The 19,645-nt window shown below is 46.5% G+C and overlaps 1 protein-coding gene across 2 annotated transcripts in view; it reads left to right on the plus strand.

Moving 5' to 3' along the window:
- HK1 (hexokinase 1) overlaps window positions 1-19,645 on the plus strand; it is a 73,227-nt gene that overhangs the window by 27,250 nt on the left and 26,332 nt on the right. For both annotated transcript variants that reach the window (XM_066242040.1, XM_066242041.1), the window contains exons 3-7: window positions 9,751-9,899; window positions 14,889-15,008; window positions 18,155-18,250; window positions 18,732-18,831; window positions 18,938-19,121. In XM_066242040.1, coding sequence (XP_066098137.1) covers window positions 9,751-9,899; window positions 14,889-15,008; window positions 18,155-18,250; window positions 18,732-18,831; window positions 18,938-19,121 — 649 coding nt within the window. The remainder of the gene's footprint in view (window positions 1-9,750; window positions 9,900-14,888; window positions 15,009-18,154; window positions 18,251-18,731; window positions 18,832-18,937; window positions 19,122-19,645) is intronic.

Here is a 19,645-nt window from a genome sequence, read left to right on the forward strand (position 1 = left end):
TTTCCTGCTGCCCTTGACCCTGGTGGACTGGACTCAGAGTTTTGAAAATCTACAGATTTTTTTGTAAATGTATCAGCCCACTTTTACTAATTTTTTTTAACCTTTGGACATTTTTTTTATGGCTAGTGGTTTTTAATTGCTCTTCAATAATGTATGCATTAACTTTTTAAAACCCTAAAGTGGCTTTTAGCTACTGCATAAATATTTTGGAATAGGAAATGTATGGATACTAACTAAATAAAAGAAGAAATATATTGAAGTCTTTTTACTCCGGTCACTTAGCTGAACAGAAGTCTCTTTTCAAAGCTGCCCAGTCTCGCTCCAAAGACCCTGGTCACTCTTGTTTCCTTTGTAAAACCTCTCTTTTTTCCCCCTCTCTTCTCATTTATCCTTAAGAATATTGTAAATACCAAAGATATTATAAGCTTTTGAGGGCAAAAATGCTTATAATATCCAAAAGGGTAAGTTTAAAACACATTTGATTTGTGGTATGTGGTCACTGTTAAGTTTTTGAGCCCCAGATATACTTAGTACTACTTTCTAGCCAAAGAGAGGAAAATACTTCTTTTCCCACAACATGTGGACTGCTTCCTTTCTCTGTCTCATTTTCCTTATCTGGGAAGATGGTTGGTTACCTTGAAGTTCTTTCCATGTGTGAAATCTCCTGAGTGTCTACTGTTCTAGTTGGATTTTTTTACTTATAAAGTATCTGGATTGCAGACAGGAGGGAAAGCCTTCATGTCTCATGTGCAGAATTAATTCATTGAGCAGGTTAAAGGTAGGCATTTCATGAAAGCAGAGTTTTTGTTTGCCCTGTATTCCAGCGCAGGCCTGGACTCAAGAGGGACATCTGTCCCGTGTTTGTTTTCTGTTATTTGCTGGTAATAATGGCTGTCATTAGAAAGTGGAGAGTGGCCAGGGGCCCTTCAGATGCTTTGTTTAATGACCCTTCTCTAGGAGAACTGTTCTGCTAGCTTCTGTGGAAATGGGAAATGTGGGAAGAAGTTGCAAGTAGGAGGCACCAGCAGCAGGAAGGAAGGTTGAGGCCAGAGATTTGAAGAGGAACTTGGAGGGAAGCCCCCTGCTGCAAAATGAGTCTGAAATAAAAAGAAAAAAACATAAAAGAAAAGCTCAGAACACCGGATTAATCTTGAAATAAAATTAAAGAGCCTAAAATGCCAAATTAATCTGGTTCTGCTGCTCATTATCTGTGTGACCTTGGAGAAGTCATCTAACTTTTCTAGGCTGTTGTTTCCTCATCTGTAAAATGGGCATAATTGCCTGACCAGGTGGTGGCGCAGTGGATAGAACATCGGACTGGGATGCAGAGGACCCAGATTCGAGACCCCAAGGTTGCCAGCTTGAGCACGGGCTCATCTGGTTTGAGCAAAAGCCCACCAGCTTGAACCCAAGGTTGCTGGCTCCAGCAAGGGGTTACTCGGTCTGCTGAAGGCCTGCAGTCAAGGCACATATGAGAAAGCAATCAATGAACAACTAAGGTGTTGCAACAAAAAACTAATGATTGATGCTTCTCATCTCTCCCCATTCCTGTCTGTCTATCTGTCCCTGTCTATCCCTCTCTCTGACTCACTCTCCATCTCTGTAAAAAATAAATAAATAAAATGGGCATAATCTTTGCCCTACCTGCCTCAGGCTGTCAAGAGGATTAAGTGAATGTGTTTTGGAAACTGCAAACTACCATAAGGGTTAGAGTGGACCATTGTCTTCCTCTTCATTGTTGTAATTTAATAACTGACTTTCTAAGAATTCTTTGGGAAGGCCCTTTCTAGCCTGTGGTGCCAGAGGACCCCACCCAACAGGCCTAAGTATGTAGATCTAATCCTGGAAGAAAGATCCAGAGTGCTTCAGAGCCTGCTGACATCCTGTGATGCTGTGGGCAATGGGAGGCAGATAAAGGAGAGGGAAGCAAAGGCAGACTCTCTCACTCCCACCCCGAGACCCCACAAAATGTGGGTGGTCCCACAGATGGCAGCTCTGGTGCCTCTGGCGTGGGCTGACTGGACACCACAGTTCTGAACTGGGGAACCAACCTGAGGTGAAAGGGATTGATTGACCCCCTTTGTTATGAGGGCAGTTATTTGGGGGACTCATTCCCTTATAAAGAATATTGGCCTTGGGCGCTTTCCGGTTGTAGCTGAAAGAAATTTAATTTGTATAAGTAAAAGAGGTCATAATTCTAGGCTCATATAACTGGGAAATCTAGTTGTAGGCTGGCTTCCGTGTCCAGGGAGCTGCCGGTCTCTCACTCTTTCACAGTATTGCACAGTATTTGCAAGAATACGAGTGACTAAGAAAAGGGAGGGGCCCTGGCCTTGCCACAGGTGTGACCGCGAGCAAGTCATTTAGCTGGTTTGGTTGGAGCTTCCTAAATGTAAACTGAGAAAGTGAGTTAATGTTTGTCCCATGTTTCATGAGCTTTAAGTGTACTTTATAGAAGAGGTGCCAACTGCCATTTTGTTTAGCACAAACACACCCAGGAATGAAGGGAAGGGTCAGGAGCTGCCCTGGGCTTGACATTGACCCTTTGTAAACTGCCTTCGGGGAAAGACCCCCCTCCCACCCTCCGTCCCCACTGCCAGGTGTGTGGAGTGTCCAGTATTTAGCATTATCCTGACATCTCAAGGCCGCCCTTTCTGGTTGCCTTGTCTGACCCTAGCTCCCTGGAACCCCATCGACCTGTGCTTGTTAAAAATGAGTAGCAGAGAGATAGGGTGGACAGTCCCTAGCAGGAGGCGGGAACAGGGCCGGAGTCTTAGCCGAGCTGCAGAAGTGTGAATCAGTCCTGGGTACTCTAAGGCCAGCTTTGTCCTGGATCATAGGCAGCTAAAGTCATTCTCACTTATTCTGCGTGAAAACTTCAGGCCTGGGTTTCATAAAGGTACCCCTCCTGCATGAAGTGCTGGAAGATCTTACCTGTTGTGGCAACACGACACCATTAAGCAGGCTTCTGCCTTTATCACTTGTTTCCTTTTAAAAAAAAATTTTTTTTTTTGCATTTTTCTGAAGCTGGAAACAGGGAGAGACAGACAGACTCCCGCATGTGCCCGACCGGGATCCACCCGGCACGCCCACCATGGGGCAACGCTCTGCCCACCAGGGGGCGATGCTCTGCCCATCCTGGGCGTCACCATGTTGCAACCAGAGCCACTCTAGCGCCTGAGGCAGAGGCCACAGAGCCATCCCCAGCGCCCGGGCCATCTTTGCTCCAATGGAGCCTTGGCTGCGGGAGGGGAAGAGAGAGACAGAGAGGAAGGCGCAGTGGAGGGGTGGAGAAGCAAATGGGCGCTTCTCCTGTGTGCCCTGGCCGGGAATCGAACCCGGGTCCTCCGCACGCTAGGCCGACGCTCTACCGCTGAGCCAACCGGCCAGGGCTAAAAATTTTTTTTTAATTTTTATTGATTTGAGAGAGAGAGAGAGAGAGTGGCAGGAAGCGAGAGAGAGGGAGGAGAGCGAGTGAGAAGCATCAATTCGTGGTTGTTTCACTTTTTTATTTATTTATTTATTTATTTATTTTTACAGAGGCACAGAGAGAGTCAGAGAGAGAGATAGACACAGACAGAAACGGAGAGATGAGAAGCATCAATTGTTAGTTTTTCGTTGGGCATTGCAACACCTTAATTGTTCATTGATTGCCTTCTCATACGTGCCTTGACCGCGGGCCTTCAACAGACTGAGTAACCCCTTCCTCAAGCCAGCAACCTTGGGCTCAAGCTGGTGAGCTTTTTGTTCAAACCAGATGAGCCCTCGCTCAAGCTGGCGACCTCGAGGTCTCGAATCTGGGTCTTCCGCATCCCAGTTTGACGCTCTCTCCGCTGCGCCACCGCCCAGTCAGGCAGGAATCCGCCGTTGAAGACGTAGGGCGAGAAGCGCAGCTGCGCGGGGCCGGCGCGGTGCGGCTTCATCGCCAGGTCTCAGCCGGGCCCCAGGACACGACTGCGGAGGACAGCATCCCGGCACCGCTGCTGCTGCTGCTGCTGTCTCACGGCGAGATCTGTTTCACTTTTAGTTGTTCATTGATTACTCCTCTTACGTGCATTGACTGGGGCTGGAGAAGGGGTATCAAGCTGAGCCAGTGAGCCCTTGCTCAAGCCAGTGACCTTGGGATCATGTCTCTGATCCCAAACTCAAGCCAGTGACCCCCTGCTCAAGCTCATGACCCTGTGGTCAAACTGGCGAACCCACACTCAAGCCAGCAGCCTCAGGGTTTAGAACTGGAGACCTAAGCATTCCTGGTTGATGCTCTCTGTTCACCACGTCACCACAGATCAGGCAAATTCAGTTTTAACCCGATAGTAGTGTTTCCCATAAAGCCGTGAATTTCCCACGTATCTGTGGCACCTGCTTCCCAGCATTCTCCCTTAGTCTCTTTCCTTTGGACCACAGAAGCCACTGAAACAAGCGGTGTTGTGTTAGATCCAGACGGTGGAATATAATCCAATCACAACAACGAATGAGATACTGATCCATGCTATAACACAGATGAACCTTGAAAACATCATAGGCAAAAGATGCCAGACACAACAGACCAAACACTGTATGAGTCTATTGATATGAAATGTCTAGAATAGGGAAATCTATAGGCATAGTAGACTAGTGGTTGTTGTTGGATAACGGGATGGGAGAGAAAGAGAGTGATTGTGAATGGGTGTGGGGTTTCTTTCTGGATAGATGAAAAATTTCTAAAATTAGATGGCGGTGATGGTTGCACAACACAAAATATACTAAAACCTACTAAACTACACACTTTAAAATGGGTAAATTGTACAATGTGGGAATTAGTTCTTAATACAGTGATTATTTAAAAAACAATCAACTAACCAGTGGCATAACTGCTTCATGCTTAAGGAACAACAGGCAGGGGTGCCAGAATTGAATGAATGTATGGATGAGTCACCAATTCCTGCGATCAAGTGGCTACCAAGCACTTAGTAAGCTGTCCAGGTTGTGAGGGGCAAGTTCAAAGAATTCTAAGTTGTCCTTCCCTTGAAGAACTTGAGAAAGAGAATAAGAACAGTGATTTTCAGTGTAAGAGTTCTTTGGTTTGTTTACTCATTCATTCCCATCCTTGTTAGTGCAATACTTGTTGAGCTCTTACCGTATGCCCAACACCATTCTAACTAAGTTCCAGAAATAGAGCAGCGTGCCTGGCCAGGTGGTGGTGCAGTGGATGGAGCACTGGACTGGGACACAGAGGACCCAGGTTCGAAACCCTGAGGTTGCCGGCTTGAGCGCGGGGTCGCTGGCTTGAGAATGGGATCATAGATATGACCCCATGGTCACTGGTTTGAGCCCAAAGGTCACTGCTTGAAGCCCAAGGTTGCTGGCTTGAGCCCAAGGTCACTGGCTTGAGCAAGGGGTAACTCACTCTGCCGAAGCCCCCAGTCAAGGCACATATGAGAAAGCAATCAATGAACAAGCAATCAGCGAACAACTAAGATGCTACAATGAAGAATTGATGCTTCTCATCTCTCTCCCTTCCTGTCTGTCCCTGTCTCTCTCTTTGTCTGTAAAAAAATTAAAAAAAAATAGAGCAGTATGTCAGAACTTACAGCTTGGAATCAATACAAAAATGTACCAGATTTATAAAAGAGAATGCTTTGTCTTTTTAAAAACTAGCCATTATTTATAATAATAATAATAATAATAATAATAATAAAGCTTAACAGATCCAGAAGAGCCAAAACAATCTTGAAAAAGAAAAGTTATAAAACTTCTACTTCCCAGTTTCAAAATTTACTACAAAGCAACAGTAGTCAAGACAGTGTAGTGCTGGCATAAGGATAGACATATAGATCAATGGATCAGAACTGAGAGCGCAGGATGTCAGTTATATCTTAACAATACTGGGGGAAAGAATGGAGAGTTCAGAAGTAAATCTATACTCTTATGATCACTTGACTTTTGACAAGGTTGCAAGGCTATTCAATAAAGAAAAGAATAGCCTCCAGCAAATGATTCTGAGATAACTATACACATGTAAAAGAATGAAGTTAGACTTCTACCTCATAGTATATACAAAAATTAACTTAAAATGAATCAAATACCTAAATGTAGGAGCTAAAACTAAAAAACCCTTAAAAGGGAACAGAGGTGTGATCTTGGATTTGGTAATGGAGTTTTAGATGACATTAAAAGCACAAACAACAATAGAAAAAATAAATTGTACTTCATCAAAATTAGAAACATTTTTAAAATTAAAAACTTTTATGCTTTAAAAGTCACCATGAAGCTTGACTAGGTGGTGGGATGGTGGATCAAGGGTCAGACTGGGACACAGAGGACCCAGGTTTGAAACCCCAAAGTAGCCGGCTTGATCATGGGCTCACCAGCTTGAGCGAGGGGTCACTGGCTTGAGTGTGGGATCATAGCATGACCCCATAGTCATTGGCTTGAGTCCAAAGGTCACTGACTTGAAGCCCAAGTTTGCTGGCTTGAGTAAGGGGTTACTTGCTCTGCTGAAGCCCCCAAGTCAAGGCACATACGAGAAAGCAATCAATAACCAACTAAGGTGCTGCAACAAAGAATTGATGCTCTCTCCTTGCCTGCCTATCTGTCCCTCTTTCTGTCTCTTTCTATCTCTTTCAGAAAAAAAAAAAAAAGTCACCATCAAGAAAGTGAAAAAGAACTCATGGAATGAGAGAAAATATTTTTGTCATATATCTGATAGAGACTTGTATCTAGAACATAAAGAACTCTTACAACTCAACACTAAAAAGACAATCCAGTTTTTAAAATGAACAAGGAATCTCAATAGACATTTCTGCAAAGGGCTTATTGTACAAGCAGCCAGTAAGCACACAAAAAGGTGCTTGTTGTCATTAGTTGCCAGAGAAATACAAATCAAAATAAGAAAGATGGATAATATCAAGTGTTGAGGATACAAAACAGTGGAATCTTCATATATTACTGGTTGGTTTGTAAGATGGGGCAGCTGCTTTGGAAAACAGTGACAGTTCCTCAAAAAGTTAAATGTGAGTTACCATTTAATACAGCAATTCTACTTCTAGTTATATACCAAAGGGAAATAAAAATAAATGTGCACAAATATTTATAGCAGCATTAATTATAATAGTCCAAAGTTGTAAACAACCCCACATGTCCATCAAAAGATGAATGGGTAAATAAAATGAGATACTCATACAGTGGAATATTATTTGGCCAGAACTGAAGTATTGATACATGCTACAATATGATGAACCTTAAAAATATTTTGCTAGCCTGAGCAGGCGGTGGTGCAGTGGATAGAGCGTTGGCCCGGGATACTAAGGACCCAGGTTCGAAACCCCGAGGTCACTGGCTTAAGCGTGGGCTTGCCAGTTTGAGCATGGGGTCGCCAGCTTGAGCTTGGGATCATAGATATGACCTCATAGTCACTGGCTTGAGCCCAAAGGTCGCTGGCTTAAAGACCAAGGTTGCTGACTTGAGCCCAAGGTCACTGGCTTGAGCAAGGGGTCGCTGACTCTGCCATAGCCCCCCCAATCAAGGCATATATGAGAAGGCAATCAATGAACTACTAAGAATTGATGTTTCTCATCTCTCTCCCTTCCAGCCTGTCTGTCTCTTTCTGTCCCCCCCTCACTAAAATAAAAAATAATTTTGCTAAAAATTTTTTTTAAAAATATGTTTTTGCTATATGTAAGAAGTTTGTCACAAAAGGCTGTGTATTAGCTGTGTATTGTATGATTCTATTTATGTGCAATGTCCAGAAAAGGCAAATCTATAGAGACAGAGTAGATTAATGGTTACTGAGAGCTGTGTGGGATAAGGGACTTGAGAGGTAACAGAAGGGTACAGGATTTCTTTTTGAGGTGATGAAAATGTTCTAAAACTGATTGTGGCAATGGTTGCCTAACTGAATATACTAAAAACCATTGATTTGTGTACTTTAAATGGATGAATTGTATGATGTGGGAATTTTATCTCAATAATGCTGTCCCAAACAGACCTGTGTTTCTGTTACAGGATTGAGGGCTTAGTGGTCCACTGGGCCCAGGATGGGAGAAGTAGCTGTCACCACTGGGGTGATTGATGTGCATTGGGACAGTTAGGAATGTTACCTTAGCATCAGAAGTAAAATGAACAGATTTTGACGGATTTTTTGGGAGCATATGAGGGGGTAACTATTGAGAAATAGGGTAGGTTTGATGGTGGCTTAATGGTTGGGACCCTGCCCGTGGCCACCACCCTCGGTGCTGTGTGGTGTACAGTCCCATCCCCTCTCTCTGTCCCGCAGAGGCCCTCTCCAATCAGCACAGACACTGGTGCTGAGGGTGTAACTGCATCAGGCCAGTTCACTCTTACGTGATCAAGAGGGACTTCTGTTAAAAACATCTTTTGGTGGAAACAACCCAAGCATCCTAAGAGAATAGAATGGATAAACAAAAATGTGATATGTATGCACAAAATAATATCATTCAGCCTCAAAACAGAGTGAAGAACTGACACATGCTACAACATGGACGAACCTTCGAGATGATATTTTACTTCATTTTTGCTTAATCCCTTCCCCCTTTCCACCCAAACCTTTGAGATACAAAATGAAATAGACTAGCTTGGCCTGTGGTGGCACAGTGGATAGAGTGTTGACCTGGAACACTGAGGTTGCTGGTTCAAAACCTCAGGCTTGCCCAGTCAAGGCACATACAGGAAGCAAGCAATGAACAACTAAAGTAAAGCAACTATGAGTTGATACTTCTCTCTCCACCACCCCTCTCTCTCCTCTCTGTAATATCAATAAGAAAAATCAATTTAAAAAAAATGAAATAAGCTAGACACCAAAGCAATATTATATGATTTCACTTACATGAATTATCTAGACTAGGCAAATTCATAGAGACAGAAAGTAGAATAGAGGTTACCAGGGACTGGAGGGAGGGGAAATAGGGAGTTATTGCTTGATGGTTATAGACTTTCTGTTTGGGGAGATAAGTTTTGGAAATAGTGGTGATGACTGTAGAACACTGGGGGTGTATTTAATGCCACTGAGTTATATACTTTAAAAATGGTGACAATGGTGAATTTTATGTATATCTATCACAATTGTAAAAAAATCCCATGGGGAATAAATGGAGGTCTAGCCTAGCCATAATCTGAGCTGACATAGCAGGAACCGAAGTTACAGGATGACTTCAGAGGTAGGGTTTCTCTGAGTTGAAATGCTATTTTTATTTTTAATGTATGGATAGCAGTGCTGTTTTTGACAAAGGGTGAGGAATTGGAGAAAGATGGGGTGGTACTTTGTACTTAAGTCGGTATTTTCTGTTCTCTGTTGTCAGGAGGACTACTGAAAAGTGTCTGCCCATTGATAAGAGTGTGGTGGTTACGGGGAGAGGGGGGAGAAGGAGAGGGAAAGGGGGAGGGGGAGGGGCACAAAGAAAACTAGATAGAAGGTGACAGAGGACAATCTGACTTTGAGTGATGGGTATGCAACATAATTGAACGACAAGATAACCTGGACTTGTTATCTTTGAATATATGTATCCTGATTTATTGATGTCGCCCCATTAAAAAAATAAAATTATTTAAAAAATAAAATAAAATAAAATAAAAGTGTCTGCCTAAGGGCATCGGTCTGGGAGGGCGTGTGTCATTTGCATGGCTCCTGCTTTCCGGGCCTGAAGTGCTGTGTGGTGGGGAAGGCAGATGATCGAACCCTGGGAGAAGTGGCAGAATGTGAGGCCTTCTTGTAAAACTTAAATCTGATGCAATACCTGTTGTCTCCCTAAACAGAAAAGGGAGATTTCATTGCCCTGGATCTTGGTGGGTCTTCCTTTCGAATTCTGCGGGTGCAAGTGAATCATGAGAAAAACCAGAATGTTCACATGGAGTCTGAGATGTATGACACCCCGGAGAACATCATGCATGGCAGTGGAAGCCAGGTGGGTCCTGCTCCCTCCGGGAACCTGACCCCCAAGCACTGGTGTCCTGAGCCCTGGGAAGGATGCATGTGGAGAAGGACTCCTGGGGGGAAGGGTGTGACCTCCTGAAGAGACCCCCCTGCCTGGGTCAGCTGGTGGATGGGAGGGGGCTGCAGGGACTTTGACGGGTGGGAGGAGGGAGGCCCAGCAGCTCTGTTGGATAAAGGCATTCATTTCCCAGGGGGTTTGTTCCCCAGGACAGATTTAACACAGCCTTTGGGTCAAAATGCCTCTTCTAAGTTATTAGCCTCTTCACCCACCTCACCCAGGGCCCAGGCCTCCTAGGGTGTGGCTGTCTCCTGTGGGGCAGCAGGAATTTTAGCTTTCAGCCCTAGGGCTAATCATGGGATCCTGGCCACCTAATTTAATAGCCTCCTATGAGTCCTTGGCACAGAGAGCAAACAGCAGGGCCTTGGTTGGGAAATCACTGTCCCTTCCTCTCTCACTTCCTTCCTGAGCCCCACCCACTTTAGGGCGCCCTCCTTAGAAGGTCTACCTTCTTGTGCTGGGCAAGGGGCCGTGGCCATGCTCATGCTCAGAAGGACCCGTCCACCCTATCCAGCCTGTCTGGTTTCAGTCAGCCAGGGTGCCTGCAATCAGGGTGCAGGCAGTGCCTGGTCAGGTTTTCAGTCACCTTTGTCCTGGAAGCTCGGCGATGTTCTGGCTCTTCTAGTTTGTAGCTGCCTCCTGGCTTGTGGCTTCATGGCTCCCATCCAGGATATGTATCAGAGATCGCCAAATATTTGCTTTAGGGGAGGGTGTGTTCCCAGTAAGGTTCATGACTACCTTCTCCAGAGAACCCATTTATTTTGGGCAAGACGCTGAGATGAGGCCCAGCATATGTCTCTTCTTGGCTCCCTTTGCTCCTGAATTAACCTGTGTGGGACCTGGGGCAAGCAAGCATTCTACCTTTTTGAGTAGGGCTGATCCTGGCTTTAACCTGTTTCTGGGGTTTTTGGTTAAGAGCTTTTCAAATCGTGACATTGTCATTAGAACAGATGAACCACTGTTCAGTCAGCCACTGAAATGGGTTGTGTCACTCATCGATGGCCCTGCCTGAAGCTTTCCTCGCTTATCCCTCCATTACTACCTGCAGAAACTGGCTCATTCATCGTGTGTGTGTGCACACACGTGCTTGCGGGTGTGTGAGGGCTGCCAGTGGGAGGGCTCCCCAGTCCTGCCCAGTGGTTGCCGCCCCGCTCCTCTGGCAGGTGGCAGCAACCTCGGGGTAGCATCCTGCTCTTTCCATTTGGCAACTAGAACTAACCTGTCATACTCCATTCCCATGGTCCTTGGGTTGAGCCATCTCTGCCTTCACCATTGGGACAGTCCCCTTGAGCTACAGACACTCCTGTGCGCTTTGACAGGGTTTGTAAATTAAGGGGGTGTCTCCCCAGCAGGTACATACTTGCTATGTTCACTTCCACAGGGACTTCCTTCTCACTTCTGCCTCTGGGACTTCGTCTTTCCTAGTCCTGTCTCCAGGATCACTTGTTTCCTGCTCATTGCTTTTTCCCTTGCCTTTTTTCAACCAGTCTACAAGGAAAAAAAGATGGTGGTGGTGATGATGATGTAGTATTATAGTAAATACATAGTATTTGTTTTATATAAGTCACTGATGTACGCACTTTGTATGGATTAACTCATCACAACAGCCCTCTTGAGCAGGTATTATTATTCCTATTTCACAGATGAAAAAATTGAGGCTCAGATATTAAGTAACCAGCCCTTTGGGGCTCATAGCTCATAAGTGATAGACCAGGGTTTGAACCCAGGCAGTCGGCTCCAGATGTTACAGTGTTACCAGCATGGAACAGTCTGGTCTGGGTTTTGTCTTTGTTTCGGTCGTTTTTACTTATTTAAAATTCTTTTGGTGGTGAGGAAATGTGAGGGCCGTGGGCAGGGAGAGAGGTCCGGCGAGGAGGGAGAGGATTGGCAGTTGAAAAATAGGGATGAAACAGGCACCTCTGTTCCAGAAGTTTGGTGTGAAGTTAGAAGTGAGTACTGGGTGGCCCGTTTTTTGAGATATTTTATTGACCTGTAGAGTGTTCTGGAAAACCAAGGGCCCCATTTTTGCCCACGAAGCAGCTCAGATTCAGACTAAACAGTGCTGAATTCTTGAGATTGTGATCTCTTCTTTTGAAATATGTAAGAATTCTAAATTGATTTTTAAACCTTTTGTTTGAAATAAAATTGAACTTACAGAAAAGTTTTAAAACACACACAAAGAACTCCTGTATAACCCTAGATCCAGACTCCTCAATTGTTAATCATTCACTTTCCCTTTCCTCTTTCTCCTAGAACACACACACACACACACACACACACACACACACACACACACACACCTCTACACACATGCTCACACACATGGTATCTTAAGTTTCAATGCAATTTTAAGCTTTAATAATTTTGGAAGCATAAATACAATCTTAAAACATCAGTTATTTTTAACTTGGGAATTTTGAATAAGAAGCTGGGTTTGCTATCTTTGTCAGAGGAAACTAGTCTCTGTGTGGGGACTTTTTTTTTTTTTTTTTTTAATTTTTTCTTTTTTTATTTTTATTTATTTATTCATTTTAGACAAGAGAGGGAGAGACAGAGAGAGAGAAGGGGGGAGGAGCTGGAAGCATCAACTCCCATATGTGCCTTGACCAGGCAAGCCCAGGGTTTCGAACCGGCAACCTCAACATTTCCAGGTCGACGCTTTATCCACTGCGCCACCACAGGTCAGGCTCTGTGTGGGGACTTTTAAATTAACTAGCATGTTGTTAGAACAGAAAAAAAAGTCATTGTTTTTTGGACTCTAAAATTTTGAGCCCAGAGAGGCTGGGCAGCATCCTTTTCTGGTTGGTCAGACAGAGTTGGCCTGAGGGTAGCTTCCTCGAGTGCCTGGATTGTGGGCATCCCGCAAATACTGCGTTTCCTCATTGACATAGCACTCTGAGGTGGCTGTGTTTGGCTTGGCTGGGGGGGGCTGGTTAGTGCACCCCATTCATGTGAACCCACTTGTGCAGCCTGCGTTTTCCCCGTCACTTCCTGCCATTAGCCTTCCTGCCCTCTGGCCTCTCCTGAGGGCCAGGGAGCCTGACGCTTCTGCCTGTGGACTGTGTGGGGCGTGCTGGCAGACTTAGTAGTGGGCTTATATCTCTTGGAAATGTAGGTCGCGGGGAGCTTAGCTGGGCTCCTCCGGGGAAGATGGCCATGTGTCTCCGCAGTCGGGGTTGCCGGCTGCAGGCATAGCCTGCGTCATAGTGACTCAGGGACAGAGGCCCCCACGTCAGAATTGACAGGTTTTCCTTTATGCTGGCAGAAAAGTCAGACTTTAGAGCTAGGTTAGGGACATGTGAGGAAAGACTGAGATGGGAATAATGACTTCTCGGCCCCTCTTAAAGATACCTCAGCAAAGAAAGACATCAGGCAGATGGCTTGTCCGGAGCAGGGTTGTGTCTGCTTCCTGAGACTGTGTCTTGACCTTGCCAGCCCTGCCTTCTAGGCCTCAGGAAGCTCCATAGTTGTGTCAGTTCCTTGTATAAGGGAAGCTTGGTGCTATGACAGCCATGTGAAAAAGCTGGGGGTGGAGGTAGTGCCTAACTAGACTGTAGAGGTACAGAGCTAAGGAAAAGGGAAGTTTGTAGTTCAACTTAAATGTCCTCTGATCGGAACACATTTGAAACAGTATACTCAGTTCAGAACATTTTAGAGATGAGGGGAGGTATTAGCCCAAAAATATTGCCTTGAAGGTGGTGAGCCTCCCATCACTGACAGTATTCAGAGGCTTGGGAAACAGTTTTTTGGGTTCTTTGTAGTGGATCCTAAGATGTGTATTGCCTATCCCAGGCAATATGTTGTGGAGCAGGCAAGCTTAAACTGCAATCCATTAAATAAATTATGGTATAGTTACCCCATAGAATGCTACGCAGCAGTGGGAATGAGCAGTCTACAAAGCCAGCAAGGTGGATGACTCATACACATAATATAGAGTGAAAGAAGACATTCTTCTAAGAGTGCACAACGTTAGTCATTTATACATAGTAGACAGGAAAAACCAGTCGAGTGTTAGAAGTCAGGGTGGCTGGCGATTGCCCTAGTGGGGTTGGGGGGCAGTGGTTGTGACTGTATGGTACTGGAGGGGGTGTCTGTGTGCTGATAGCGTTGTGTTTCTTGATCTGGGTGCAGGTGACACAGGTGAGTACTGCTTATGAGACACCAGTAAACTCTGCCCTTTAGGGTGTGTGCACTCTTTTTGGTAGCTAAATTAACTTTAGGAAAAAGTAAAAATAGAGTAGTCTGAAGATTGCTAAGTCACTGCAGTGGGCTAGCAACCATGGAGCTGCTTGCGGAGCTTTTGGAGCTTGCGGGTGGAAGTGCACAGAGACAGACGTCTGGGGAGGGGAGATGTGCACATGACTTCTGAGGAGGGCCAGGCGGCCGCTGCTCCTGCTGGCTAATGGTGACTGGGATATGGAGGCATGAGCTAGCTTCCTATTTTTAATTATTTAAAAAATTTTAGTTATTAAATTTAATATTATTTTATTGACTGATTCTAGAGAGACAGAGAGAGGAAAGGAAAGAGAGAAATATTTGTTAGTTGTTTCACTTAGTTGTGCATTTGTTGGTTACTTCCCATTTGTGCCCTGACTCGGAATTGAACCTGCATCCTTGGTGTTTCGGACGATGCTCTAACTGATTGAGCTAATTGGCCGGGGCCTACTTTTGATATTTTAAAAAGTCCTCAGTACTGGTTTCTGCTCAGAGGCCAGTTCTATTTGAAGGGTTTGAAATGATTACGAAGCCGTGCTGGCCCACAGGGCAGACTGCGTTGAGGGATTTTCTCTTCTGGTCAACACACTCTGTGCCTCTTTGGACAGGGCCACAGGGTGCCACGTCATTGACATTTCCCCTGAAATACTTTTCTTCTTCCTGACTGTTCTCTTATGCTTCCTCCAGCTTTTTGATCATGTTGCCGAATGCTTGGGAGACTTCATGGAGAAAAAAAAAATCAAGGACAAGAAATTACCTGTGGGATTCACATTTTCTTTCCCTTGTCGACAATCCAAAATAGATGAGGTAAGCACATGTGGATTACCGGGCTCTGCACAAGCCCCGGGGGGGGAGGGGAGGGTGCTCATGAGCCCTTTTCTTGACTACTTTTCCCTTTTGTTTATGGGATAGCCTGCATGTCTAATATTTTTAGAGAAACTTTGTAGACATTAATGTGAGGTGATGATATTATATTTACTTTTTTAATTACTTTAGTTATTTATGGGTTTTGTTTTTTTTTTTGTATTTTTCTGAAGCTGGAAACGGGGAGAGACAGTCAGACAGACTCTCGCATGCGCCCGACTGGTATCCACCCGGCACGCCCACCAGGGGGCGACGCTCTGCCCACCAGGGGGCGACGCTCTGCCCACCAGGGGGCGATGCTCTGCCCCTCCGGGGCATCGCTCTGTTGAGACCAGAGCCACTCTAGCGCCTGGGGCAGAGGCCAAGGAGCCATCCCCAGCGCCCGGGCCATCTTTGCTCCAATGCAGCCTCGCTGCGGGAGGGGAAAAGAGAGACAGAGAGGAAGGAGGGGGGCGGGGTGGAGAAGCAGATGGGCGCTTCTCCTGTGTGCCCTGGCCGGGAATCGAACCCGGGACTTCTGCATGCCAGGCCGATGCTCTACCACTGAGCCAACCGGCCAGGGCCTGTTTATGTATTTTTTGAAATGAATTGTGGTTTTGTAGCCAGCAGGTGGAAAGAATCATGTATTAAACCCAAGCAAGTGAAGGAAAAAAAAGTAGGGTTAGTGATGGAGAGAGTTAGAAAGCCCTTGGCAGAGTTGCAAGATGTGGTGTTTGTTTATCTGGAAGCCCTCCTAGTTAGAGCATATCTGGTTAGGGCTCCACCTCAGGTGCCAGGGCCACTTCTCCATAACATCTGTGGTCAGTGTCTCCAGCCCCAGAGAGGCCCTGGGTTCTCTTTTGGACCTCTAGTGCCTTGTTGTACCCATCTTTTTGTTTGTCATTTGTTTATTCAAAACATACCAGGTGACAGCATTGTATCATAGAGCTGCTTTCAAATGGGGGTTAAATTCCCTAGTTGGGAAAGAGATATAAATCACATACACACAGTTCATGTTTTCCTTAACTCCCCAAGACCTCTGGTATCTGATATTGCTACACCTCCAAGGTATTCAGATCATTTGGGCTGAAAGGGTGTCTTCCCAAACCTTTCACAAAGCCTGATGTTGGTACTACATTTCACTTAGCTTTTTTTTTTTTTTTTAAAGATGCTCATCTTTTTTTTTTTTAATTTTATTTATTCATTTTAGAGAGGAGAGAGAGAGGGGGAGAGAGAGAGAGAGAGAGAGAGAGATGGGGGGAGGAGCAGGAAGCATCAACTCCCATATGTGCCTTGACCAGGCAAACCCAGGGTTTTGAACCGGCGACCTCAGCATTTCCAGGTCGACGCTTTATCCACTGCGCCATCACAGGTCAGGCCTCACTTAGCTTTTGAGAACAGAGAATGACATATATACTCCCTAGGCAGAGACAGTGTGGGAAGCCCCCTTTCCCACTGGGAGAGGTGGGTGTGAAGCTCCTGTGTTCGATGTTGCTCATTCATCAGCAGCTGTTGACCAAGTGCCATCCCTGTGCAGGCTGGCAGGCTGGCTGGGCGTAGGAGAGACCGTGAGCAGACTGTCTGGCCTTCCCCCCAGAGGGCACAGTCTTCTAGGGATGAAGGCTTTGCAGGACTGTGGAGGGAACACCCTCAGGGCCACGAGATTCTTGCAGGCTGGAGCAGATGTTCCTGGCAGAGAGGCATTGCGGGCAGAGAAGGAGCCAAAGGTGGGGGTCCCACTGGCAGGTTGACCCCCATCTGGGAGGGTGTCCTAGGTTGACCCCCATCTGGGAGGGTGTCCTAGGTTGGGCTGTGCTACCTGCTAGGAAATCAGTGGATCAAAGACTTTAATTACCCACCTAGGGGCCCTGAGCCCACTGCTCAAGGCTGCCTGGGACCTTCAAGATTGTTCAGATCTACATGAGTTGTCTTACTCCACAGATGAACAAAGTGACCCTCAGAGGAGTTAGGGAACTGCCCACAGGCAGTGAGTAGAACTGTGGGAATAGGACTGTCTCTTGATTTTCAACACCATTTCTTTCTACAATACCATGTTCTCTGAGGCTGTTTCTTTTGTGGGGGCAGGGGAGTGTTGAGGGGATAAAAATAGTGTCCAGGGGCTTTTGTAATGCTTGTGTAGCTGCAGGCAGCTGCTGAGCAAAGAACCACAGATTATCCCAAGCACTCACCTTCCTGTCTGTCCTCCAGGAGGTGTGGCCTTCACAGGGACTGGGAAGCTCCCTGTCCCCATGTCACACACAGCCACTGCCCCACCCCCACCCCCGCTGTTGGGGCCTGAACAGCAGCTATTCCCAACCTGGCCTCGTTGCTTATAGTGACAGTCAAATATAACAATTATTTTTCTTCTCTAGTATCTTCGATATTAAAAAATATTTACCAAAGCAATATGTAAAGCTGTTGAAATAATATAAAGAGGTAAAGCAAAAAGTAAAATCCCTACCCTGCCACATTCCCAAGTGAATGACCTATTGAATGTCCTTGCGGTTTCTCCATTAATGTACCAGCAGAAATGTGTCATGTTGTAGAAATAGTGGACTTGCTGCTTTTGGATGGGGGTTAAGTTCCATAGTTGGGAAAGAGACAGAAATCACCTACAGTTCATGTTTCCCTTAACTCCCCAGGACCTGCCTCCTCGAAGCTCATTAACTCTTAGCATTTTCTCTTCTCAATTTGGCTCTTGACTTTCTTTCCTTGGGGCTGTGGAAGTGAGGTTTGTTTTCAAAGTGGCTAAGGGTGATCAGGTAATAACTGGGTTTCCCTTGTTCACATTTTAAGTGCAGCGTGGCTGTGCAGTTGACATCCAGTTAGATTTGCACGCCGTGTGACACTGCTATAGTAGCCAGCCACTTGCTGTATTCTGGTGTGAGCTGCAGGGGGTTTCCCAAGGCAGCCACCAGAGGAAACCATCATATAGGTGGATGAACAGGAAATGGGCGTCTGGTCCTGTTACCCACTGTTACCTGGAGCCAGCCACTTGGTCCCTCTGAGCCTCTGCTTTGTCACTGTCCTTGAGCAGCCTTGCCGAGGGCCTGGGGGTTCTGAAGGCCTCCCAGCCTTCCTCGTCCAACCCCATCTGCTCTCCTTTGCAGGCCGTTCTGATTACCTGGACGAAGCGATTTAAAGTGAGCGGAGTGGAGGGTGCAGACGTGGTGAAGCTGCTTGACAAAGCCATCAAGAAGCGTGGGGTAACTTCTCTCTAGGCGTCCATCTTGGCTGCACGGAGGTCGGGTGTGGGGAGGAAGCTGTGCTCTAAAACAGACCACGTCCCTCTGGGGGTCGGGAGGGGGCAGTAGGCATCACACGTGTGGCCTGAGGCATCGCATGGTCTTGAGGGCCAGACCGTGCAGGGAGTGGACGTGGCCAGGTGTGGCTGCTGTGGAGGGCGCCAGGGCGGCTCCCACGTGGATGTAGTGGGGTGATTTTCCGAGAGCTGTGGGTCTGTTTATAGAATCTACTCTGAGAAGAATCTTCAGCCAGATAATTAAGGGGACTGTGCACTTTCCTTAATTTAATCACTGCACTCCATCTACGTAACCTGAGTGCCAGCAGTGATGGAAGCAGCATCACCTCCAGGACAGCGGGGGTTGAGAACACCGGTCTCTCTCTAAAGTGTGATCTCTGCTCCCACATGTGAGTGGATGGTGATGCTCTGTTATTTGTCCCCAGGACTATGATGCCAGCATTGTGGCTGTGGTGAATGACACGGTAGGGACCATGATGACCTGTGGCTATGATGACCAGCAGTGTGAAGTTGGGCTCATCATTGGTAATTTCTGCCCTTTTCCTAATCCCTTCTGTTAGCCATTGTTTCTAGAAGGCGCTATATCCTCTCTGACTCCATGTGGTCATAGCTCTGTCCTTGTCTCTCCAAGGCACTGGCACTAATTGCTGCTACATGGAAGAGCTGAGGCACATTGACCTGGTGGAAGGCGACGAGGGGAGGATGTGCATCAACACCGAGTGGGGGGCCTTTGGGGACGATGGGGCCCTGGAGGACATCCGCACCGAGTTTGACCGCGAGATAGACCGGGGGTCTCTCAACCCTGGAAAACAGCTGTGAGTCTCACCCACCTTTCCTTACTAGTCATTTTTATGACTTAGGAGGCACTTAATACAAGATTTGGGGTGGGAGATGAAGGGGGCAGAAAGCTGGCTGTCACAAAGGAAATGGGACTGCACTTCTTTCTGTTTCTCCTTTGGAGAAATGCACACCTGTGGAGTCTGCGGTCTGGTTCCTGCAAGCTGAGAGATTCCGGCTCAGGGTTGCAGATAGGCTCAGGGTTGTAGGTTCTTGGGCTGGCTATTGGGCAGGTAGAACTAACTCAGAAAGGCTCTCTCCTGTCAGGGCTCCTCAGCACGGCCGTGGCTGGGACGGGCCTGTCTGGTCCTGTCGGGAGCAGGAACAATGAGATCTGTGTTTCTCTGTGCCTGTGTGGACAGAGGAGGGAGGGGCCGGGTGCTCAGGTTCTAGTAGCATCCCTCCTCCCGGGCCGCGTCTGAATGGAACAGATTGTTTTGCTGTGTCATAGCAGGTCTGGGTGTGCCAGCTGGGCTCCCTCGGAGGACAGGCTGGCCACTCG

The sequence above is a fragment of the Saccopteryx bilineata genome, chromosome 9 (genome assembly GCF_036850765.1).
Source record: "Saccopteryx bilineata isolate mSacBil1 chromosome 9, mSacBil1_pri_phased_curated, whole genome shotgun sequence".
In the NCBI taxonomy this organism is placed as follows: Eukaryota; Metazoa; Chordata; class Mammalia; order Chiroptera; family Emballonuridae; genus Saccopteryx; species Saccopteryx bilineata.